We start from the raw sequence: 27313 nt of genomic DNA, 5'->3' as shown, positions 1-27313 counted from the left end.
CATTCAACTATATCAGGCCATAATATCATTAACTTTGGGTGTTGTACTTCAATTCCAAGTTTATCAGAATTAAAATAAAATGAAGGATTGAGTCAGTGAACAGTTTAAAAACAGAATGAATATCAAAATACCTTTTCGCAAAGTCAAAAGGAAAAGGCAACAACTGTTTCTTTACAAGTGAGACTGGTTATCTTATCTATAAAGAAATAGTTGTTGCTTTTAAAAATTGTAATCTCGATCATTTCCAAACTAACTACTTCTCGGAGGGCAGGAAAAATATACAGCAAAACAACATTTCTCTGCACATCCAGATTTTTAAGATGAAAACAAGGTGTTACTAACGAGGTTACACACCCTCTCTGGGTGTGTAACCTTGGGTGCCTACTTCACAGTGGGTTACCTTGGAAAAATATTAGATAAGATGGGGTTACCAGTATAAATAAAATAAAGCAACTAAATAAATTAACTTTAACTGTGGAAGGCATTGAAACTAAAGAAAACTCCAAATTGCAATCCCTGTCTGAAGGATCTCAAAAAATATTAGCCTACAATAATTTTTTTTTTTTTAACAGGTGAGTTTGGTAAGTTTTTTCTGAGTGCTACCAAGCATTTTTGTCAATCCCCTGGATTGTCACAACTTGGAGATATCTTTGGTAGAAATTACTCATGGAAGAGTGTTGACAGCTCATTTACACCTTTCACAAAGCCAAAGCTTCTTCAGTTTCACAACACGTCTAGTTATCTTTTCTTTTTTATTATCTTTAATATCTTTTATTTTATTTCTTATAGTAATCCTACCTTATTTAATATTTTTCCAAGGTATGCAGGGTGATTCACTACCAGTGCGACAAACTTGCAGGAGGTGTAGGGGACACAAAGACGAATCGGAATCACATAGCATTGCAGGGTCCGAAATGCTTTCGTCATGCGGGAGATCGCATGAACAAAGAAGCAAAGAAAAAGAACAGAAACAGCAACTTGTTAGTGTAACAGAAATCATTTTAATGGCAAGTTTTACACTGGCAAAAAGCCATGCTACAGAAGGTGTTCGAAAGTTCGATCAGAAGCAGTCACACAGGCTTCACAGTGCCGCCGCATGGAATCCCTAATGTTCTGGAAGATTCCTGGCGTGTCTCGAATCTCCTCGGCAGCTACAGAGATGCGAGCGACGAGGTCTTCAACTGAATCAATGGGGGTCTCGTACACCAATGTCTTCATTTGACCCCAGCAGAAGAAGTCCAGGCATGATAGGTCCGGCAATCTAGCAAGCCAATGAACCGGATTACCATGAACTATCTAACGCTGTCCAAATGTAATGTTTAGGTGTTGGCGGACGCCATTAGTGTAATGTGGGGGAGCCCCATCATGCTGGAACCACACTGAGCGGCGCAACAACTGAGGAACATGTGCTTCTTCAATAAGTTCAGGCAGGACTTGCTGTAGAAAGATCAAGTATGCCCTACCGTCCAGACGAGGGGGCAAAAGGTACAGTCCAATGAGGTGGTCTCCAACAATGCCGACCCAAACATTGACAGAGAAACGGCATTGAGTTGCACATGTTCGCATACCATGGGGGTTCTCCAAAGCCCACAAATGGGCGTTATGTTGATTGAAGGTTCCCTCTCTTGTGAAACTTGCCTCATCCGTGAACAATATGGACGTAAGAAATGCGCTGTCTGCCACACTCTGTTGAAGAAACCAAGTAGCAAAGTCCTCCGGAGTGGATAATCCGCAGGCTCCAATGATTGGACGCGTTGCAGATGGTATGAACTCATTTGGTTTGTTGACAGTATCCTCCATACAGTGGATTGGGAAATACCCAGTCGTTGGCCTATCGCTCGAGTACTCGTACTCGGATTGCCTTCTGCAAGACGTAGGACATTCCCCTCATTGTCTGGCGTCCTCGTCGTTCGCTCTCAATTCATGGTACCTCTCGTGAAACAACAAGTCTCACATAACCTTCTTTGCACATGTGCAAAAATCGTATGATGAGGAGCACGCCTGTGCGAGAAATATTCCTGGTACAAGCACAGAGCGGCACGCCTGTTACAGTCCACGGCTCCATACGCGAGGTGCATGTTGGCCAGTTCAACGTTTGAACACTCGTCCATCCTACTGTCTCGGGAACCGGTTCGCAAATGCTGACTTCCAGTGGGATCGCTGTTCACGCGACCTCCCATTCAACGTCCTCTACCGCATGACGAAGGCATTTTGGACCCTGCAATGCTATGTGATTCCGATTCGTCTTTGTGCCCCCTACACCTCCTGCAAGTTTGTCGCACTGGTAGTGAATCACCTTGTATACTGTGTTGTACACATCCAGGGAGAGTCACCACATTAGCAAACTTGTTTCGTCTTAAAAATTTAGAAATGCAGAGAAGTGTGATATTTATATTATTATTAGAATGAGTTATTTTGATCATTAAAACTTAGGAAACATATCAAAAACCTTATTAAATATTGTTTCATCGCTAAATCCAGAATAAATATATATATATATACAGTATATGAATTTGGCTATATCTTTAAAATTAAATTGCACTGTGTCCAGACTTACTTCTTGAAGTTGTGCTATCTGTTTATTTAAGCTGCTTATATCTTGTTTGATGATATATGTTAATTCTTGAATTTCAATAGATTTGTCATCAAACAAGGATCTCTGTTTAGCCACTGAAAAATAAAAAGATTTTTCAATTTAGCAAATTTATTAACTGGTTAAAATGAATATATTAAAACAGTATGTCAGTACAAGAAAACTATATGTACATGTCTTTGAAATGTAAGCACATTTATTTCAAAGACATATACAAAGATATACATATTCTTTTCCCGATAGTGCCTGATACAAATAAAATTCGTATTTAAATAATGGGAGTTACAAGATTACACAATTACCCAGGAAAGGCTACATGCAAGAAAAAAAAAAAAAAAAAAAAAAAGAAATTAGGAAGCCAGAAACGTTCTATCTACAATTAGGAAGTAAAAACTCCAAACTGGGGAGAAGAAACTGTCAAAGCTTCTCATATTATCAGCATCATGTGTTCATGGAAAGGCTTAGAGGACAGAAAACCTGAGAGTAAAGTGAAAACATTATTTTTTTAGAAGAGGTAGGGTTGATAAAAATAAAATGCATGTATTCAACAATCAACAAGTAAAGAAAGGGGTAGTATTTTTAAACTGATGCAACTGACCTCAGGTTCTCACAGTAGTAAAACTAAGACCTTACATAAGCAGGAACTGACAAACCATAATATGTAAAATGATCACAAATAGAAGAGAAAAGGCAACCATAACTAAAAAAATTAAATGCAGAGATAAAAAAAAATTATTGAAAAGTAACAGCTTTTCAATCATAAGGATGAAAAAGTACATGTATGGTAATGACAACAAAATGCAATGTATCCCACACAATGGTATGAACAGTGCAGGCTGATTGCAGTGGTTTTCTGATCTGATGAATGTTTTTGCTGGGTTACCTTAGGTCCTCCGATACATATACAAGAATATTAGGTAGTGAAAACCTATCACACACCATCACTGCTGGCTACATACACGGGTTGATGTTTCTGTTGTTCCCTGAGAGGGATGGCATCTTCCAGCAGGATAATGCACCATACCACCGAGACAGACATACAAGAGAATAATTTTCTGAACACTTAAATTAAAAAAAAAAAAAAAAATTAATGAATGCACCTGAAATATAATGCAAATGTTGCTAACCTGTTTTTTGTTTTGTTTTTTTTAATTTTCTGCTATAATTATTGTTGTCATCCACACCTCAGCATAACAAAGGGTAGATACAAAAATTTTAAATGGAATTTGTACAGATTCATTGCTTTCTCATTATATGAGAAGATAACAAGCCTACATATTTTCACAGAGCAGCAGCTGGTGAGGGGTCTAGTGATACTAACTTTGCAGCAAGTCAGAGATGATTTGAAAAATTTAAAAAAAGGTTCCCACTGTAATGCAAAGTTAACTAGTGAAGTAGCAACTGAAGACAAGGCTGCAAAAGCTTATAAGCTCTGATTTAAAACAGAGACAACAAAGCTTAAAAAAGTAATACAAATGTTTCAATTAACTCTTTTAAAAATGGAAGGCATTTGCTAAGCAAACATTTCTTTACATTCAGTATATTCTTTATCACTAAACAAACTTAAATTTTACTCTAAGATTTTGGCAATGTGATTTATAACAATAGCAAAATATTCAAAATGTAAGGTATATTATTGTTACCATTTATGTTGAAATGACATAGTACACTTGTTATAAATACTTCTCAGCATTTATGTTCAGCTGAAGAGAGCAATATATAGAGATCACATTTATTGCAAATATAATTACACAATAACGTAATAAGCCCATCGTGGCCAGAGGACCAGGAATTTACAATGAGATTGAATATAACAAATACATAATATCTAATAAGATATTATGTATTTGTTATTACATAACTGAAATATGATATACAAATTTGTATATATATACAATAAGTGGATGCTGGTACAGTTATAATATGGTTAAATTCTAACACATTTTAGGCAGAAAACATTATATATTTTCAATATAATACAAAATTACAAAAGAAAACATGATATAAGAAAGTTATTTGACAGTAGTTCAAGAGTCTGCTTGTATTTATATTACTAGGAAGTATATGATAACTGTCCACTAACCCTGACTTCAAGTATCAAGAATTCAAGGATCATTAAAATTATTTTTGGAAACAATGAAGTTAGCACAATATTCATTCATAAAAACTCAATCACGGCACTTTTAGAAACCTGTCCCCAGAGACATGAAAGGATTCTGTATATGATTTATCAACCATCAATGTCTTTAGTGGGTTTTTTTTAGCTTTCACTGATGAGATGGGATATCCAATGACAGATTACCACTACATTTTCTAATTTTCCTATTTTAATTTTCTACTTTCATATGATGTCCAAAGTTTAAATTTCTATGTATTTTACTGATTTCAGTTTTAACTGATATGTAGTTTAAATTTTTAGATTTTTCTTGTCTTCTTATGAGCTATTCAACTTATTCTGGGGCATTCTAAATTGATACAGGTTAGGTGGGGCAGAAAACTGTTCCACCCCACCCTTCTGTTAGGTGGGGGTGGAAAACTGCTAGCTTGGGGTGGATATACAGACTAATAGATTAACAGTAGCTGTTGGCAGAGGTGAGCTGTTAACAGTAGCTGTTGGCAGACACGTGTAATTACAGACCTGTTAGCTTAATGTCTGTTCCAGCAATCCCTAATTCATAAAGGGGGATCAAAAGGCAACATGAGTAATTACAGACCTGTTAGCTTAATATCTGTTCCAGGAAAATAATGGAATCACGGATTAAAGAAATAATTCAGTATCATTTAAACAGGAATGAAATTATACCGCAATCACAGCATGGATTTGTCAAGGGATGGTCTTATCTAGCCAATGCGATAGGTTACTATGATGCAGTGACTAAGGAACTGGATGCAAAAAATAATTTTGACATAATATACTTAGATTTCAGGAAGACTTCTGATACTGCTGCACATAAAACACTGCTGTACAAACTGGAGCAATGTGGCATTAAGGGCAAGTTACTGCTACGGATAAAGGGATGGTTAAGTGGAAGAACCCCAGGGACTCACATCTGGTTAGTATGGACTTGGCACACCCAGGGTCCTGAACTGGAGGATATCATCGTGCTTCTTTTCTTGGTGATTCCCTTCTACTTCTCTCTGTCTCAGGATGACTCAAAAATTTGTTTTTGGCTGGTGCAGCATAAGCCTCAGACTTCCTTGTACCATATGGCTAATAATAATAATAAGGTTATCAATGGGCACTGCTCTTCATGGACTAATGTTGTTAGTGGCGTTCATCAGGGTTCAGTGCTGGGTCCACTGTTGTTTTCAATATTTATCATTTATACTGATGGAGGTATAGCAGGCTTAATGTCTGAGTTTGCAGTGATACAAAGGTTGGCAGGGTGGTTAACGACAGTCATCAGGGTGAGCTACTGCAACATCTAGGAAAATTGGGTCAGTGGGCTCAGAAATGAAAGTTTAACATTGATAAATTCAAGGCACTGCACACAGGTAGCAGTAACCCCCTGAGTAATTTATCAACTGTGTGGTACTACACTCAGGGTAGTGGAGAATGAAAAAGACCTGGGGGTAACTGTGCATTCAGACATGAAATTCTCTGAGCAGTGCAGACAAGCTGTAAGGAAAGCTCATGGGGTTTTGTCCATGATATACAGAAATTTTGCTAGCAGATTATCCCTTTGTAATAGACCATGAAGCCACACCTTGAGTAGTGTATAGGGGTCTGGAGATCTGCTGGAGCGGGTGCTCTTACTTAGAAAGGCTTCAGTTCTGTCTTGAGACCAGGCGGCACCTGTGAGGAGATCTAATTAAAGTGTTTAAAGCCTTGATTAGATTGAGTAATCTGAATGTTAATGGTATTTTTCCACTTGTTGAGACTACACACGAAGGGACATAAATTCAAGTTGAGGAAGGATAGTTGCAGGATAGATTTGCAAAAGTTTGCCTTTAGCATGTGGGTGGTTGATTGTTGGAATAGGCTTCCATCTGTTGTTGTGGAAGTGGTTGGGTTGAATGAATTCAAGGGAGAACTAGACAAATCCTTGGAGGGTTTGAGTGGGTGAAAATTATTATTATTATTTTTTTTTCCGGATGCTATATAAGCTTGCTTTCTTGCATCATTTGCCATTACTAATACTACTATTATATACTGATATATATATTATTAGTAGCGGGAAATAAAGCAAGAAATCCAAGCTTATACAGCTTATAAATAAAAAAATATATATCACTTCAACCCCTGTTTTTTTATTAGTAAATGATGCAAGAAAGTAATCTTTTACAGCATTGGCAAAAAAAAAAAAGAAAAAAAAGAAAAAAAAAAAGCAACCTTCCCACTCACCTATCTATCCCCTCTAATTGTTTGTCTAGTTCTTCCTTGAATTTATTCGCATCATCCACTTTCCACAAAAACATGTGAAAGTTTGCTCCAGCAATCAATCAACCCCCGGCTGGCTGAAGGCACTCTTCCACACATTTATTCCACAATCACCTTCCTCAATTTGAATTTATACCCCCTCATATGCATAGTCTAAGCAAGAAGAATGCCATCATCATTCAGCTTGCTCAATCGACTCAAAGCCTTAAACATCTGACAGGTGCTTTGTCTCCAGATGACTTAATTGGCAAAATTGAAACCTAAAATGAGGCCTCCAAACCTATATGCAGCACTCATAATGCAGCCTAAACATTGTCTTGTAGAATGGGATAATCACCTCCTTTACCACTGATAGAAAAATTCCTGTATATATATATATATATATATATCCTGTACATGCAACAAAAATAAAGAATGCATCAACAATAGCTTCCTTGCATCATTTTGTAATGTTATGCTATGGTAGATAATGCAGTGCAAGCATCAATAACATTTCATCCTAAAATTCTAAGGTCGTGGTTTGGGATTTGAGAGTTTGTACTGTACTTATTCTGGAAGTTTTTGGCTGTAATAATGATGTACTGCACTGTATGAAAAAATATATCAGGAAAAGCATATTCTATGCTAGACAGAGCTGATATAACAATCCAATAAACAGATGCCATTGCCCCCGTCCTCATTATTGCATCATCATCATCATCAGCCATTTTCAATCCACTGCAGGATGAAGGCCTCTCCAGCAACTTTCCAGTTCCTTCTGTTTTGAGCACTGGCCATCCATTTACTACTCAAAAACTCATGAATTTCATCTATCCATCTCCGCCTTTGTCTTCCAGGTTTTCTTCTAGCTCCTCTTGGGTACCATTCTGTTATTTTCTTAGTCCATCTGTCATCATGTCTTCGAGCTACGTGTCCTGCCCAAGACCATTTTAGTTCTTTAGTTTTGATAAGAATGTCCTTTACTTGAGTTTGCTGCCTAATCCATGTGTTTCTCTTCTTATCTAACAGTCTGATTCCCAATATAATTCATTCCATTCTTCGCTGTGTAGTTCTTAGCTTCTCTTCCATTCTTTTGGTGAGTGCCCAAGTTTCACTTCCATAAGTCATGGTGGGGAGTATACATTGATTCATTATTTTACGTTTCAGACAAACTGGGATATTGCTCTTCAGTATGTGACTATATTTCCTGAATGCTATCCATCCAAAATTTATTCTTCACTTGACTTCCAGCCATTTATCATTATTACAGCTAATAACTTGTCCCAGATAAATATATGACTCCACCTTTTCAATTACTGCTCCTTCAATCATTATTTCCCTTTCCGTGGCATACTTGTTCATCATTACTTTTGTTTTAGCCATATTCATCTTTAGTCCAAAATCCTTACTAACTGTGCATAACTGATTAAGATTTTCCTCTAATTCTTTGGGATCGTAGCTTATGACCACAATGTCATCTGCAAATCGTAAATGGTTTAGGTACTCTCCGTTCACATTGACTCCTTTCTGCAACCAGTCTAATCTTCTGAAAGCTTCCTCAAGGGCAGCAGTAAACAGCTTCGGAGATATTGTGTCTCCTTGTCGAACTCCTTTCTCGATTTTAAATTTGCTACTGTCTTTGTCTAGTCTAATAAAGGATGTAGCACTCTCATATATTTTCTTCAAAATCATAATATATGGAGTATCTATGCCTTGTCTTTCCAGTGCCCGAAACATTGCCTTATGCTGTATGGAGTCAAATGCCTTTTCATAATCCACAAATGCCAGGCATAATGGTGTTTTATATTCATTTGCTTTCTCCATTAGCTGTGATATTACGTGAAGGTGATCCATAGTTGAGAATCCTGTCCTAAAGCCAGCTTGCTCTTTCGGTTGATTCTCATCAAGTATTCTTTCTAATCTGTTAGTAATGACCCTTGTGAACAACTTGTAGATATGGGATAACAAGCTAATTGGTCTATAATTTCCAATTTCTGATTTATCTCCTTTCTTATGCAGCAAAACTATGATTGCATTATTCCACTGCATAGGCATCACACCTTTTCTAATGCACTTTGTGAAGAGCCTTGCCAGTTTTTGTGTTATGTCTCTTCCTCCCAATTTTAACAACTCTACAGTAACTTCATCTTCCCCCGGGGCTTTCCGATTCTTCATTTTCTTCAATGCATGTTCTACCTCATCAGGAAGAATATCGGGTATGTCGTATGTGTTGCTACTTTGCAATCCATCTTCCCCACTGCTGGTATCATTCCCTCGCTCCTTGTATAATTCTCTATAATAGTCTTCTGCTATTTGAATTATGCCTTCTCTGCTGTTTATAAGTACACCATAGCTATTCTTCAGTTTCAGTATCATTTGTCTTTCTGTATTACTGCTCATGGCTGCTGATTTAAATCCTTTGTTTTCCCTTAATGCTTGTTCTACTTTTCTTGTGTTAAATCTTCTTATGTCCTCTCTGAGTCTCTTTCTAATGGCTTTGCATAACTCAGTACACTCAATTTTCTCCCTGTCAGTGTTTTTCTTGCTCTTCATTTGTCGTCTTTGGTTCATCATGACAAGTGTTTCTTGAATAATTTTTTCTTCTTTGGATTTCTGTTTCCCTATAGGTTTCTTGGGCTTTATCACTTTCAGAAAGTTGTAATATTCCTCGTCGATATCTTGGTCCTGAGCAGTCTGCAGAAGCTCAAACTTGTTCTTAAGTTCCAGTACATACTGCTTTTTCTCCTCCTCTGTTATTTCAAAGAACTTTGTATTATTTACTCGAGTCAGTTTTTTCCTTTCCTTTCCTACATCTATATCAAGAGTACATCTTACCATTCTGTGATCACTTCCAACATTTACCTTATTCAGGACGGTAACATCATTCACAATATATCTTCTGTTAGTGAGGATGAAGTCGATTTCATTAGTTGTTAATCCATTTGGACTCTTCCATGTCCACTTTCTGTTCACCCTTTTCTTGAAAAAAGTGTTCATTACTGACATTCCTTGAGATTCTGCAAATTCCACAAGTCTTTCACCTCTTTTATTTCTTTCACCAATTCCAAAATTTCCTATAGTTCCTCTTTCTGCACTGTTTTGCCTTTTTCCAACCTTAGCATTGAAGTCCCCCATAATAATAGTGTAGTGGGTTTTCTGCTCATCTAGAAGACTCTCAATTTCAGTGTACATTTCTTCAACCTCTTCATCATCATGGCTCGATGTTGGTGCATAAATCATTATAATCTTTAGCTTGTACCTCTTAGAAATCTTGAGTATTAGTCTTGACACCCTTGGTGATGTACTTTTGAATTCCAAAATGTTGTTTTTAAAATCTTTATGGACCAGAAACCCAACTCCACCTTCACTCCTTTCACTGTTTCCATTGGTTTACAGCAGATTTCCACTTGATAAACTTATAAGTGATTCATTTCTTCTTCTTGTTTCAGCCAAACCGATGATATTCCAATTCACATTTTCTAATTCCTTTTCCAGCTCTAATATCCTGTCTTCACCGATGAGTGATCGTACGTTATAACAGGCCAAGTTCAATTTCCGTGCATGGCAGCCTGGTCGTACCCAGAGATTCTTAGCACCCTCTGCCTCCACTCTGATCCTCTCGCTGCCGTAAGAGGGAGAGTGAAAGCTGCTGGGGACTGAGGGCCATTTGTATTGTTGTGCTCTCATTGCTGGAGGGTTTGGTTTTTTCCTCTTCACGCTGACCAGGCGTCTTGAAGAGAACCACTCTACACGTTCGTTGCCACCTAAGTGACGTAACAGGGCTTACCATCGAGAAGGTGTGCATGAGTGGATTTTAGGGAGGCAGGCCAACCGGACTTCTCCTAAATCTTCTGTAATAGAGAGATATTGGATCCATCAGTGTTTTAGGCTGAGTGTCTGATAACACACAGGATACCTGTTCCCCTCTAAGCCCATTATTGCATGTAACTATTAAATAATCTTGAATAAATACATGCATTATTATTATTATTATTATGTGTCCTCACAAATTTTCATGACCACATCTCATAAAGGTTTGCACCAGTCCTTATGCTAGATCAACAAAAAATTAAGTAAGCATTGCAGTGGCAACACTAATTTTACAAAACAAACTTTTCTGTATGGTATGTCTGTAAAATATATATCGATGAGCCCAAACATTATGACCAGTGAGTCATTATGCAAATCTAAGCAACTGCAGGTGAACTACGGCGCGTGCGGGGACACCTATAAAAAACACCTGATACTGAGCTTCGTTAATCAGTGTTGCTCTTTTTCTTCAGATGGGAAAGGCAGCATACTTAAGCGAGTTTGACAAAAGCCAAATTGTAATGGCCAGATGACTGGGTCAGAGCATATCCGAAATGGCAAGGCTGGCAGGATGCTCACAGTCAGCTGTGGTTAGTACCTACCGAAAGTGGTCTGAGGAGGGAAAACCCACGAACCGCCGGCGAGGTGTTGGATGACCACGGCTCATCGATGCTTGAAGGCTCTCCTGGATGGTACGTGGCAACAAAAGGGCGACTGTGCCGCAACTCACTGGTAAATGGAATACTGGTGACAGGAGTAATGTGTCACAACACACAGTACATCGAACCCTGCTGAAAATGGGGCTGCATAGTCGCAGGTCACTCCGAGTGCCCATGCTAACCATGGTTCACCGGCAACAGTATCTACAATGGGCACGCGAACATCAAAACTGGACCTTGAGTGATTGGAAGAAGATTGTCTGGTCCGATGAATCATGTTTCCTGTTCAACCAGGTGGATGGCCGGGTATGTGTGCATCGTTTGCCTGGGGAAGTGATGGCACCTGGATCACCACGGGACAAAAACAAGTCGGTGGCGGCGGTGTCATGCTTTGGGTGAAAATCTGCTGGGATATCCCAGGTCCAGTCATCCATGTGCCAGGCATTCTGACGTCTACCACCAACCTAAACATCGTTGCTGACCAGGTACACCCTGTCATGGCAATGGTCTTCCCTTCTGGCGGTGCAGTCTTTCAGTAGGATAATGTGCCACGTCACACCGCCTGGATTGTTCGAGACTCTTTCGCAGAACGAGGAAGACTTCCAGGTATTGCCCAGGCCTCCAAATTCCCCCAGACATCAATTTCATTGAGCATCTGTGGTTTGTGTTGGAACAGCAACTCTGATCTGCAGAGTCTCAAACCGTACAGGAGTTAAAGGATCTGCTGGTTACGTGTTGGTACCAGATACCACAAGACACATTTTAGAAATCTTGCCAGGTACGAGCTGTTTTGGCTGCACGTGGAGGACCAACATCATATTAAATAGGTGGTAATAATGATTTGGCTTATTGGTGTAAGTTAAATACGTAAATATTTAAAGTACAGGCAACCCCCGTATAACACTATACTTCAACACGGTTTCGCTCTAACACGATTGATAAATTGTGGCAATCCTCACACAACATGGTACTTCAACAACAAGGTTTAGCTCTAACACGGTTTGAGAAATGCTGAAAATCTCGCATAACATGGTATTTTTGAGTTTTTGTGCTGGGAAAACCCTGCTATTATGTTAGATGTGATTTTCAACGTTTCCATTCCTTTTTGTGAATCCCTGCTGTTGACTCGCTAATCGTTATCGCCTTCATGATATTTTTCTAAAGCACATTTCTGGAAGTCACTACCATAAAACAAAAACAATTTGCAGTTTCCAGTTTATTGGTATTTTCTGTTAGTGTAATCAATTAGAAAAGGGTAGTAAATTAGATCTTGCATTTGCTATAGTACCGACTGGAATTCTGTGGATTTTCACGTTATTATGGTGAAATGTGTTTCCCCTTTCACAACATATTCAATCATATAAAAAACAAATTTTCAGAAACTCATTACTCTGTATCTCACTTGTGTGTGTCGTGTTTGTTGCAACTTGTGCACGCATGTTCTTTGTTATTAATTGCTTATCATTTTTACTGTTTTAAATTTTACGACCAAAAAAAAAAAAAAAAAAAAAAAGTCGGTGAACAGAAATATCAATTAGTATGTACATATTACAGTACGTATTAATTAAGCTATGTATGTAAGTGTAAATTTATTTTTATTTTGCTAACTGGAAAATATTCTTCCGACTTTCATGTATCAGTTAAAGTGGGAGTCCACTGCATTTTGTTGGGAGATCCCTGGGTTAGGTTCTGTGCTATTGAATTTGTGCTTGTTTGAGACCATAAAAAATAATCGTGACTTCGAAGAGTGCAGTTCGTGACTTTTAAAGAGAGCAGAAGGTAAACGAAATCTAGATGCTGCAGAAGAGATTGTGCTTAGCAGCGAAGAGGAAGAAAATCAAATGAACATACATTATCTCACACATAAGTATCACAGTTTGTAAGGTGAGACTTGTGTTCAGTTCTTACTATTTAAGTTTGTAAGGTGAGACTTTTGTTCAGTTCTTACTATTTAAGTTTGCAAGGTGAGACTTTTGTTCAGTTCTTACTATTTAAGTTACTATTATAAAAATAATAGTTAAAATATTAGGTTATTACTACTATAAGTTTCCGATAGTTATAGGAGATTTTGTAGGAACCAAACTTCCGTATCATACAAGGGTTACCTGTATTTAATTCTCATTTATTTTACTTTCAATAATGTGAAACTCACTTATTTTACTTCCCATAATGTACTATGCAGTTCCTGAAGTTGAAAAAAAAAAAATTCACATGATCAAGCTTTTGAATCTATAGATCAAATGTGATGTGTCAAATTCTTGTTTATAAGACCAACTGTTGGTAAATTGGATGTTCATAAATCAGGTGGTTACTGGAACTGATTGAGTGATCTACTGCTTTGTTATCTGATGAACAGCTATACCTTCAATGTAGCATCCTACTGGAGATCCTGTTTGAAAGGGATCTAGGCCTTTTCCTTGACCTGTCCTGATTCCAACTATTTCTAGGTCTGCTGTTCTCTTGTACATTCATTGAAAACACAGTTGCTATCTACCTTCCACATAACCTTTGCAATATGCTCCTGTTTTCATTTCAATATGTGGAATCTGGTAAGTGTAAATTTGCTATATTAGACTTGCAAACAGAAGTTTGTACAGGTAGGTAGGCAGGCAGGCCCAACTTTCCTAAAACAATCATCCAGAGAACCATCCTCAATTTCAGATCTTCTTCACCCCCCCCCCCCCAGAATTAGCATCATTACCACTCTGCCTACCATCTGGGATAGGACAAAAAGTTTTCCAGGAATGGAAGGAAACACCAAGTGAGGGTGTTTATCACAAGCAATAAAAAGGTCGGGCACATTCTGAGAGCCCCTCCCATTACCATCTGAATATCATCTGTTAAATTGAAGGTACTTACTTTAACAGATGGCATCTCCTGAATCAGACTTTGTCTGCAGATTCCATGACATGACTACCTCAGTCTGATGGTATTTACCATTATTTAAAATATTTTAACAACAGAGCAAATTGTCATATAACTTAGTGCATTCCATTTCTATACACAGTAAACCAACCAAAGTTGTGTAGCAGCAGCATTACATGACATTTCATATTGTGAATTCCTTTACAATAAGTTGCCTGTCTCAATTATTAATTTGAATAAGTAAACAGGGGAAGCATTAGTTATTCAAGGAAAATTGAGACAGGCAACTTGTGAAGGAATTCACAATATATGTTATGTAACGACACCACCACACAACTTCAGTTGTGTTTACTGTATATTTAAATTATGTTAGTGCACTAACTTACATGACATTAAATTCTTCCTGCAGTCTGAGGCTTTTTAGCCGTAAATCACATTCACACATTCAACAGAGCAAATTTAACTTATCTAGCAAAAAGGCTGACATTTTTTTTGTTTATCAATACAGATTAATATAATCAGATTGAAAAACTGACTGTATGAATCATTTTTGTTCTCTCTTATTCAACTAACCTGTTTTTAATATACTGTACCTAATTCATGTTTACAGTTCCTACTATTATGAAGTAAGTGTAAACTAGCTGAAATTTATAGGACATGGGAAAGTGTATAAGTGAAACTCAAGCACAAGATGAGAAATTTGCTTTCACGAGTGTGGTGCAGTTTTCCCGTTACAGGACTGCCTTCAAACTAAAGCTGTTAAAAGTGAGAGAGTTGTTTTAATATGGTTATAATCTTCATCAATTTGTCTTAAAACTCTGAAATGCAGTCTTATTATCATCATCATCTAAGGCCTCTTGAGAAGAGTGTTATTTGTAGGCATCATCATCATCATTAGAAAACCACTCAGCTAGGTCTGCAAGCTTCTTCAAGCCTGCAGACAAGAATGACTCTACATCAGTACAGAATGCTGGATAGGCAGGATTTTCCACCCTCCACCAGCCTGCTCAGCATATCAGACAACAGTAATGTGTCATCTGAACCCTCCACGGTGGGTATTCAAGAGTTCTTCACACTTTGAATAAGCATTAGTCAGGGTTACCACTATACAACATGGCAAATTTCAAGCTCTTCTGATCCATGCAAATGGTGAGTGTTTAAAAAGTGGTAAAAAATTTAATTTTTAATTTTTTTTTTTAAATTTCATAGAGTAGTTTTTTTATGATATTCTAACAACATTCTTCAGCAACCATATATATACACTTTTCTTTCAAGTTTATTAGCTGTTCACTAATGCTGATATATAGTCTGTTAAATTGGACTTTTACTAAATGTCCATTTAGTCAAAGTAAAATTTCTTCTAATTTCAGTGTAAAATATTTCCATTAAAACATCTTTTTCTTTCATTTCATTTCATACACAGTGAAGTGACTCTTTTTACTATTAAGTGCTTTAGCTCTTTCCAAAGATTATTTCAGCATTTCTTCATACTTTTCACCTGAACTGATAATTTTTCAATGGACAAATAAGTTATGATTTTAAATGAGATATCTACATCTTAATTAAAAAAAAAATCAAAAAATCATAGGACTCTAAAAGAAACTACTCATGACACTATGAAATGTGAATCAATTACATTTTGGTAGACAAGCGGAGCTAATTTTCTAGATGCTAAAGATTTTTTTTGCCTTTCCTCTGAACTGTTTATTAAGATGAAGAGTATGTTAAAAAATTAGCATTAGCTATTTATCAATTCTCATTCAGCAGACTATTTTTACAATGTTGGTGTGCTTACATTTAATGTGCCTGCCTCTGGGTGGAAAAACCAGAGACTGACTTTCTGAGTTTCTACCCCCCCCTCAGGGTATAAATATCCCAAAACCTCAATCTGAGACTGAATGACTTAACCCATTTTGAAAAAGTGCATAAATTCTGCTCACTGAAAACATGCCACAGAACTAACAAAGTAGACCTTCCTGTCTAAAAGATTTGTGACTAATGTTTTCCTGTCATTGATTGGTTTTTGATATAGTTTCAATTGTATTAGAATACATACTAATAAAAAATATTCAAATAAGTAAAGAACCTGCAAACTGTTAAATGCTTTGCTCTGGACCACTGCTTAAACAAACTGCAAGACTGAGAACCATTTTCTGAAAAAAATGTCTGGTTTTGGCACCACTAAATAAAAAGTTGTCTAACTGTATTAAAAAAAAATAATAATAATCTCTTTTGTAATGATCCTAATCTCTCATAAGGACATGTCTACCAACCATTGAGATTTCTTGTTATTACACAACTTCAAATAAACAGTATTTGCAATGTCATGTTATGCAAGCTCAATGCCATTGCAGAAGCAATTTGTTTTTTCTAAAACATACTTGTGTTCACACTAGATGTGTGATAACTAAAAAAGAGCTTAATACTATAAAGATAAATGTTTAAAACAGAATTTTAATATTTTTTATATGCAAGGATTTCACTAAGACCAACAAACAAATATTAAATAGATTTCATATAATTCCAGCAATGTTTGATTATATATAAAATTTACTTACATAATGTTAATTTTTCTAGCTTGGTGAATGTATTACTGATGTCTCTGCCAATTTGTCTAAATTAAGGATATAAAACAAATCAATCAAAATGCTTAGTTCATAGAGGTAAAATAAAAATATGAGGTTCTACCAAAAGTATCTGAGCTCCCTTTGCCATGGCAACATAGATGATGGTAGCAAAGTTCTGCCACTAGATGATAATATATAAGTTTGTGAACAGCCCTGACACTAACCTCGCTGGTCTAGCATGTTTGGTGTTATTCTATGCCTCTGAGTGATTTACTTGATATCCATTTTGTTAGGATGATGGATTTGAAAGAACTAAAGTTTACATCAAGTTCTCTTAAAAGTACAGATTTTTAAGAGAAAATGGCAACTGAAACACATGAAATGTGAAAGGCAGCATTTAGAAAGAAAGTAAGGGGTAGAATACAAAATTGTCTCTGCCAAGATTTCATTTGTTGTCTCTTCCGAGTGACAACAAATGAAATCTTGCACAAGCTAGCAAGTTAATTCAGAAAAAAGGCACCTCACCATCTTTGATGTCGTGGAAAAATGGGACTCTCCTATGGAACCTGCTAAAGATTTTTAAAGAAAAATTGAACATCTGACACAGACTGTGGCAAAATTTGTGCCCAATATGATGAACCAATTTGATGAACTCCACACTCACCAGACCTAGCTCCCTATAATTTCATTTTATTTCCAAGACTAAAATTTTGAACTAAAAGGGCAGGGATTTAATGACTCAACAAAAAACCAAAAAAACTGTAAGAGGTAATAAAATAGGAAGTTTCAAGAGTGCTTCTAGCAAAGGCAGAATTACTGAACAAAGTGTATTATCTCTATGAAGAGGATAATAGCAAAGAACAGCTGGGTAAGTGCATTTTTAAAATTTTTCAAATTTAATTTTTTTTTATTACAGCTCAGACACTTTTGGATAACACTTTTGCATATTTATGGATAATGTACTTTTCTAATAAAAATAAGCAAATTAGAAAATAATAACTGAAAATTAAAATGCTTTACCTAGCACAAACACACAAAAATAATGAGATCTTTTACAAATTTATAATATAACATTAGTCCAATATCAAAACCTGGTAACTATTCCGTATGTACTAGTAACCAGGAATAAATAGTGAACCGTTTAGACAGGAAGCAAGGAAACTCATGTAATTTAAGTAAGCTACAGATTTTTAAGGTCTGTTTTTCTATATGCAGGGAAAAAAATCCCAAACAAAATTCTGGGTGAGGGAATGGACCTTTATCTCTGCATAGGACTTGCTAACTCAGCCCTGTTTACAAAGGCATCCAAAATTTACAGAATTCAAGCCTGGACTATTCCAGTGAGTGAAATGACAAAGAACACAGCATTAAATAAACTGCAACATTATATGCTATGAAGTGCCATGCCTTGTAGCTCGATGATAAAACTCCCCAATACATCCACCAAGGTAATGACTGTATTACCCATTTGTGTGACTGCCCTACAAGTTTGGACTTTTTAAGCTTTTACTAAACAAATATAACTGATACAACAACTAAGTTTATCTTCTTGGGAAGCCTTATAATAACAGTGATAACCTATATATCCTATTGATAACCTATATGTGCAGAAAAGATGAGAGAATGGAGATTAATTACACAGACATTCAAGGATAAAATGAATAATAACAGGCCTAAAGAAAGATGGATTGTTAGTTAATCGATATCGCAGGTCTTGATACTTAAACTCCCACACGGCTGTACAGGAATATGTATGATATGTACAATGACTATTCAATAAAGAATGATCATAATTTTTCATGAACAACCAAATAGCTTGCTATTTCTACCTGAGCTGTGGAATATAAGACCAAACCATGCAGCAATGCCGCAGTTGACTCATGTACATGGTGTGTAACCTTGGTGGTCAGTGAATTTTATACCTCTTCAGTTTTGCATACATAACAAGGGACATGACACGTGAGGAACAGTATGCTGCTCACAAATTTTGTTTCCATCTCAAAAAAACATCAACAGAAGCATATGAAATGTTAAAAGAGGCTTATGGTGAATTTACACTTCTAAACCACCTGTGACCACAGCTAACAGGTAGTTTAGAATGTTTAAAGATGGATGTGATTCAATAAAAAAAATCGGCAGTCCTGGAGTGCCAACCTCTGCTGTCACCACAGAAACCATAAATACTGCTTCTGTAATCGTGAGAAAAGATCATCATATAACAATAAGGCAACTAGCAGAGATGCTGAGAATATCAGTAAGAAGCATGCATGCATGGTATTCTCCATGACCATTTGCATATGACACATGTTTGTGTACACTGGGTCCCAAGGATACTCACACCTGAGCAACAGCAAGTTTGTATGAAGGTTTGTCAGGATCTGCAATGGATGGTTATTGAAGATGGTGAGGTTCTGCACAAGGTAATAACCATGGATGAAACATGGCTTCATCATTTCAACCCAGAGAGCAACAAAGCTCTGGAAGTTTACAACATTGCCAACGCTGAAAAACGGAAAAGTTGTGACTTCTGCAGGAAAGTTTTTTTTTTTTAGCATCCAAGAAATGTTTCAAATGAAACACTTTTCATGCAAACAACCACAACTGCATGCAAGTGGATGGATGCTGCATCATGACAATGTGAGACCTCACAATGTTCATATGTCATTGAGTACTTGCCAGTCTAAATGTCAAATGTGTTCCTCATCCACCCTACAGCCTTGACCTTGCAATTTTTTTTTTTTTAATTTCCAAAGTTAAAGAAGGAGCTGTGAGGCAAATTTTCCAGTCATCAGAAGTTGTAAAAACATCGGAGGTGATTCTCAAACACATATCACACAATAGTTTCTACCATGTTTTTGAAGAATGGCAGAAAAGTTAGAGTAAGTGCATTTCATAAAATGGGAACTACTTTGAAAAGGACCATCAAAATTATAGATGATTAATAAAGGTATGTTGTGGAAAAAAAAAAAAAAATTGTGATCATTCTTTATTGAACAGCACTAATATATAAAAAAAAAAAAACTTTTTTTTTTTTTTTTTGAAAACCCCAAACACGAAAGGTAGAATCTATAGTACTAAGTACTGTATATTTGTCGAAAGCTGAGAAGACAGAATATACTTGTTGACTTGAATATCTGCAGATGGTAATTTTTAACGAATACATATGAAAGAAGATTGTTCCAGAGAATAGAAGTAGAACAGATAAATGAGGAAGGGAAAAAGTTGGTTCTGTGAGTTTGGAGTCGGATAGTGAATGGATGATGACTGGTTGTAGCATGTGTTTAGACTGGTTTATGTGAGACTTGGGAACTGAAGATGCCAATATGAAAATATACCTGTGAAAATATCTATAGAGAGCGGAAAGACTGTAAGAAAATTATCATTAATTAATCTGATTGCCCTGTTTTGAACAGACCTAAGAATCTGAAAGAGGTTTTGGAATGTCACCCCAGATGTTGGAACCATATTTCATGGTAAGGCAGATTTAAGATTTATACAAAGTGAGCAGCTACTTAGAAGAAAAGTAATGTTGAGATCAAAAGAGAAAAACGTACTTTTAATGCATAATATTTATTATGTACTGCCCTGATAACTCAGCTACAGAAGACTGCAGTTAACAAAGAATTAAATTATTAATAGCATATTCCATAGCTAAACTACAGTTTCAAATATTATGATCATACATAAATAACAAGGCATTTATAAAACAATGTCAAAATAATATAATGCCTAAGTTCATAAGTCAATTGAAAGAGGGCTGGGATAAGCCAACTAATCCAGGTTTGGTGAAACCAACTAGTTATTCCTCTGATTTTTTTTTTTTTTTTTGGGGCATGCAATCAGTCACATATAATAACTAATATGAAAAGCAGAGTTCCTCATGTTTCTTGAAATATGGATCTGGTCTCCTATGCTTCCCTTTTTACTGCAAAAAAGTAGCATTCCTGACATCATATAATAAATTCTTTTTAAAACTCTTTTTGGTGGAACCAACTGATATTTAAAAATGTAAATGCCAAATGGGAAGTATTAAGAGAGGTAATTATGGAGGCTACTAAGTGTTTTATAACAATCAAGGGACACCATTCCAGGTTTATACAAAAATGAAAGTCAGATGAACTGATGATCTTAGTGGCAGAGAATAAAAATGGATGGGGGGGATTATAAATTTCAGGAAGCATACAGTAAGTTTAAAGTATTGCAGCAATCATGTTACTCAGCGTGTTAGGTATGCTATGGTAGCATTATGAGGTCTTTGGCAAAGAGTGCAAAAAAGTAGCAAGGATTTCTTTGTTTACATTAACACTAGAATGAAAGGCATGAATCACATTAGTCCACTGGATATGAATGGCAGAACTATTGGTTGCCCTGTACAGGCTGCTGACAAACTGAATAAATATTTTTCATCTCTTTTCATTATTTTAAGTTTTTAGAGACTGTGTTAGAGAGTATCTAATACTGATTGGGAATTAAATGACTTTATAATTGAAAGGAAGGTGGAAGAAAAACTACTGCAGATAAACGTGAACAAAGCCCCCGGGGGTAACCAAATTTATCCAATTATCTTAAGATAAGCAGCAAAAGAAACAGTTGAACCTTTAACAATAATGAGAGCATCCTTAGGGGTAGTCCATGAGATTAGATTGAAGATGCGCAAATGTATCACAAGTGGTTCAAATGATGAAGTGAGAAACTAGACATGAAAGTTTAATCATAATCACTGTGCCAAGGAAAACAATGTAGTCAATAGTTGAAGTAATGCAAGATCACTTTAATAGGAGTATGTGCAATTACAGTATGATTTTATAAAAGAGAGATCATTACTGACCAATCTAATTCACAAAAGAACCGGATGCAAAGAATAATTTAACATCATATACTTAAATTTAGTAAAGCCTTTGATAATATACAACATGATATATGATTTTTGTATAAATTGTAACAATGTTGGTTATGGGCAAATAATTACTGTGGATAAAGGGATGGTTAAGTGGTAGGAGACAAAGAGTAATTATAATTAATAAATCTTTATTATACTACAATAATATAAAACTTCACAACCAATGGCCTGGGGTTGTACATTGAGAAATAGCTACTGCTATTCACAGAGAAATGTGAAATAAGCAGGGTATCTTAGGGTTCCATGTTGAATGCCCCTTACTGTTTTTAGTATTCACTAATAATACTGATGTAGGTATTTCAAATTTGATGTCTAAGTTTGCTGATTATATAATAGGGGCACAATGTCATAGCATATTACTTCAAGAAGAACTAGATAAACTAAGCAGATATGCCAAAAAATGACCTGGATGCAATACTTGCATTTGTCAACTAAGGTTTAACATTGACTTATGCAAGTATTACATCCATTGGATCTAAAATATTTACCTTCAAATTCCAAAGAGCATTTGCAAAATTATTTCAATCACTTGTATAGTTATGATGTTTGGTATCTTTAATGAGATGGCTAAGGCTACCTTGAGATGTTGGTATATTGTGTTTATAAGTTGTATGTATTCCATGGTTGATTTGCCTGTGGAAAAATGAAGATCTGAGTTTCTTGGGGGAGGGGGGGGGAGAAACATTCAACTTGCCAATAAACTGTATCATGATGTCGAACACACCTGGAGTTTCTTTGACAGTAGCAGAGCGCAGACAAGTCTCGCCATGAGATTCATTTCCGTCTCCACAGGCGATTCATACACGATAGATTTGAGGCCCCCCACAGAAAGAAATCAAGGCTCGATAAATCAGGTGAGCGTGGGGGCCAGGCAATGGGTCCACCACAGCCAACCATCGACGCCCAAAATGCCTGTTCAAATGATCACGAACACACCTTCCATAATGGGCAGGTGCCCCGTCATGTTGAAACCAAATGTTGCGTCTCACATTTGCTGGAACATCGTAAAGTAACCCTGGTAGAACTTGTTCACGAAACATCCGATATTTAGTGGAATTCATGCGGGATGGTAATAGGTATGGGCCGACTAAGCAGTCACTGACCATACCTGCCCACATATTTATTGCGAAGCAAAGTTGTGCGGCATGGGGACGCACACCGTGTGGGCCCTCTGCTAATCCATACACTAGGTGTATGTCTGCCAGCTCATAGTTCGTATATCGATGCATGCTCTTCATGCGGCGACTACTGCTTGAATGAGTAAACCAGAAATTTTCCCTCTCGCAAACTGATGAACAGTGCTGTGTACCAACTTACGGTGACGTTTCTGGTTATGGGTTCCTATGCGATTCACATTCCTTTAGATGTTACCTACCTCCCCTAAACATTTGTACCAATATTTCTGAGACACCCTGTATATATGAGGTCAGCATTTTTACTGTTTTGGCATGAATTTTTTACGGCCAGATGCCCTTTCTGACGCAACCCTCACCCTTTATCCAGGCTGGGGATATGTGGTGGTCACTCCCTGACCTTCCACATCCTCCGTATTTGATGGTCACAGGCTCAAACCCCAGTCTAATCAGGAAGTGTGTGCTGTGCACTGCTGCTCCTGCCCACCTGGACAAGTGGTTAGTAGGTGTGCCTGTGCTAACTACGAGACTAAATCTTGTTTAATCCAGAGGAATGCACATATAGTCTTTGAGCCTCCACACAACTTCTACAACATCATGCTCTTCATCTGCTTGGTCCACACAGCTAAAACTCTTAATACCTTTCAACAAAAGTATTTTTATAATTTTTTTTTAGTTATGTAAAACTTAAAAATGTAGGTCCAGTGACCTAGGTGGCCAATTTTGTGGACCACTATGACCAATTCATTGTCCAGGAAATAAGTCGTCAAGGTGAGTAACCACTGCATGGGAACAACGAGGAGGAGCTCCATTGTGTTGAAAATATATTCAACATTATATAGCCAAACATACACCTTCTAACAGGTGCAGCTATTCACTTTTCAGATTGTAGAGACCTGTCTAGTAAGATAAATCCCAAAAATAAATGGACCAATCAACCGATCACAGAGCATTCCACACAACACATTAACACTGAATTAAAATTACTCTCCACAGTGGCATAGGGATTCATTTCTGACAAAACAAGGGAACTGTCCATGCTGTTGATGTGCTCTCCAGTGAATTAAGCTTCACCACTGAATAGAATGCAAATGTAATTTGGCCAATTGCAAAATTCCAATACACACTCTCAATGTTCTCCGTACTCTCGGAAACACAGAGGCATATGGATATCTTTTGCATACTAGCATAAGGACTACGCTGCACCAGCCTCAACAATGTTCTCTTGCTCAGCCTCATCTTATTGAACCACGGCATTCATATGGGATGTGAACACTGGAAAGTGAGCCAGAATCTTGCAATGTTTGGAAACCTCAGCTAATAATTTGCCAATTTGTAACTTTGTGGTTCAGGAAATGTCGCTGAATATCAGCAACAGCATTTCCTTTGTAGAATACACAAACAAATACCATATCACCATATTCAGCACTTGTAAATGTAAAAGATACCTTGAAAGTAATAGTGGAACATAAAAGAATGGCACCACTCTGCACATGTTTTGTTGAGCTATGTTCAATCAACATCGTGCTGGCCCACAAGTTACAAGCACGATTCACAATGGTGTATTGCTGAGATTCCACAAACATTACATAAACCTGTAATTATTCAGAATTGGACCAATATTCATATAAACATTATGTGAATGAGCGTGCGCACACACGCGCACACACGCACACACACACACACACACACACGCTTACCAATCAGCTGCCAGTCACAACATAAATAATACCAATTTCAAGTTACCTGTTCCATACTGAAGCAAAAATGGCAGAAGTCCAACTCTTAGTGTGCACTAATGATGCACTGATTACATTGCTTTTGCAATAACTCACAAGCGATTAAACTTTTCTGCATTTCACAGGATAGAGCTTTTCAGCAGAGAGTTTGCCAGGGGAGTGGATCCCTCGCAGTGAATTTTCGTAATATCAGACTCTAGGGAGTAAGTATCTTTGTGGGATTTTAAAATTTTGTACAAATACTTTAAAATATTAATATGTCCACATTTTGACTTCACTGCCCAATAATAGAGAAAATTACTATCAAAATCAAATCACAATGATTCTTGCAAGTAATTCTGTTCAAAATTTTTAAATCAAACAAGTTTTATTTTTTTTTTTGATGCAGCAATATCCTCTTCATCTATTTATGTATTACTTGATTGTTTTATCCAATTCTTGATCTGAATTCCACAAAAATTCTTACATTTTGGCTTCTGTAAGCTCAAATTGGACAACAGAGTTTAACAGGTGTGATCTTCTTTTCCAATTTTCAATAATACCTTTGGTTCCTCTTTCCAGTCCACTTCTGATTGTAGACACAGTTTATCCATTATAAACTGTGTCTACAATCAGAAGTGGACTGGTCCAGATGGTTAGGCACACACTGCCACCAGAGCCAATAGCATTTGCAGCATATTAGTGCTGCAAAACTAAAGAAGGGTCAAAACTGCTGGAAGCCAATGTGTCAACTACAGCCAGTTTCCCCCATCTACAATTAGTTGGAAATACAGATAAGATATGGCAGTATGTATTAGAAAAATTGAGACAAATAATACATTAAAATAATGTATTGTTTGAAACAATCTTCAAATCATAAATGTACACACTGCTGAAATGGTTATACAAAGAAAAAGATAACAAATAAAACCCTTTTTTCAGTCAATACTATACTACAATACTAATGTATTATCATCTGCTGCACAAGCCACAGTGACTCTAAATAATGACACAGAAAACCATCATGATGAAAAAGAAAACATTTTTGTTCTAATTTCTAAAAAACAAAATTAAAATTCTTTGACATTTAGAGGCTAGCATCGAATCTAGCCATATAAATGGCTTAGAATCTAGCAAAATAGGTTGGCCGGGACAAAGCAGAGACAAATGACAGTAATACAGTTAAGAACTTACATATTATACACATATAAAGGCTGAAAGAAAGTATTTTAACTGAATTGGCATGGTGGCACATAACATTTCTGTATACTGGAAATAGTGGTACATGAAAGAGGAGGCTGAGGCTCTACTTCCTTCAATCACAATAATAGAAATTCATATTTATGAAAACAGGTTATAAGCCACATGCATCATATATAAATCCACAAATTTTCCCCTTTGGATTAATCTGAAAGAAAACAGCACACCAAATAATAGTGGCAGTTTTCATCAGTGCTACATGATAAAACACACCCCCAAACTGGAATTCTTGTTAATTACTGTACTTACTAAGTTTTTTAATGGTTGTACTTGAATTTATTTTACTTACTTGGCTATTCTTACAAAATCAGTCCATTCTTGAAGTTCTCTGGCACGCTTGTTTCGTGGAGGTGGTAAGTATCCATTTCCCTAAACAAGCAATTAGACAAGGAATGCATTTTAAAATAAACAATCTCTCTGTGTATTAGGCTTGATTTCATAAATGGTCAAGAAAATATTTATATTTTACAATTTTTTTGTACTTCTTTCAAACTAACGGGTATAATTTGAACAGTCGCTCAGCATAATTCAGTGCCATCACCCACTCAATAAAAATATTTGAAATGCTCCTGGCCTTTTATTTATTTATTTTATTTTTTTAAAGATTCTTAAAACAACATAGATTAAGAAACTTGCCAATGAACGAGTACAGGAGGCTTTTGGAGCCATCTATATACAAGGGGGGGGGGTCAATAAACGTTTTGGTATTCACCCAGAAGTAGATGTGATAGTGTTGAAACAAACACCATATACAGGCAGTTCTCGCTTTACGAGTTCCTGGGTTTATGAGTCCTTACCCCCAAGTATGAAGTATCAACAAAATCGAAAATATGAACATTAATCGCAAAAAAACGAATGTTAAACATTCATAAATACCGCATTCCAAACCACGTGCGTAGCTATACAATACAGTGTACCCCGCTTTACGATATTAATCAGTTCCAGAGACACCATCATATCGTTAAAATATCGTAATGTGAACCCAATAACACTGTTTTTTTGGTAATTCGTTTCAAGATCTCAGAATTTGAAATTTTCACTGTATAACTAAGCAATTTATCTCTCTAAAATGTCATTTTTAAGGTCACGAGCATGATCTAAGGCCATATAAAAGGTCGTGAGTATGGTTTGTAAATTGTATTAGTTACCAATTCAAATCATTAAAATGCACTTCACTTTCATCGTTATCATATGTTCCATTATAAGAATCAATTTTAAACATCTTTGTGATATTTTTCTAAAGCACATTTCTGGAGGTCACGACCGTAAAACAATAAAAACAATTTGCACTTTCCGGTTTATTGGACTTTTCTGTTACTGCAAGCAATTATAAACGGATAGTAAACTCCATCTTCAAACATTTGTGAAAATACTGATAGCTGGAATTGTGTGGTTTTTTATGTTATTAAGGTGAAATGTGTTTCCCCTTTACTGAAATCTCCAATTGT

General features: G+C 36.5%; 1 protein-coding gene across 1 annotated transcript in view; it reads right to left on the bottom strand.

The window, feature by feature from the left end:
• The window catches only part of Syx5 (syntaxin 5), a 146835-nt gene that overhangs the window by 65613 nt on the left and 53909 nt on the right, over nt 1–27313 (bottom strand). Inside the window, exons 3-5 of the mRNA XM_090375545.1 lie at nt 26155–26234; nt 16846–16901; nt 2558–2670 (exon numbers count right to left, since the gene is read on the bottom strand). Coding sequence (XP_090231671.1) covers nt 2558–2670; nt 16846–16901; nt 26155–26234 — 249 coding nt within the window. The remainder of the gene's footprint in view (nt 1–2557; nt 2671–16845; nt 16902–26154; nt 26235–27313) is intronic.

Source organism: Mastigoproctus giganteus, chromosome 6 (genome assembly GCF_048544385.1).
Source record: "Mastigoproctus giganteus isolate SK-2022 chromosome 6, ASM4854438v1, whole genome shotgun sequence".
NCBI lineage: Eukaryota > Metazoa > Arthropoda > Arachnida > Uropygi > Thelyphonidae > Mastigoproctus > Mastigoproctus giganteus.
Note: the sequence above shows the minus strand (reverse complement) of the source record. Positions and strands in the feature narration are given on the sequence as shown.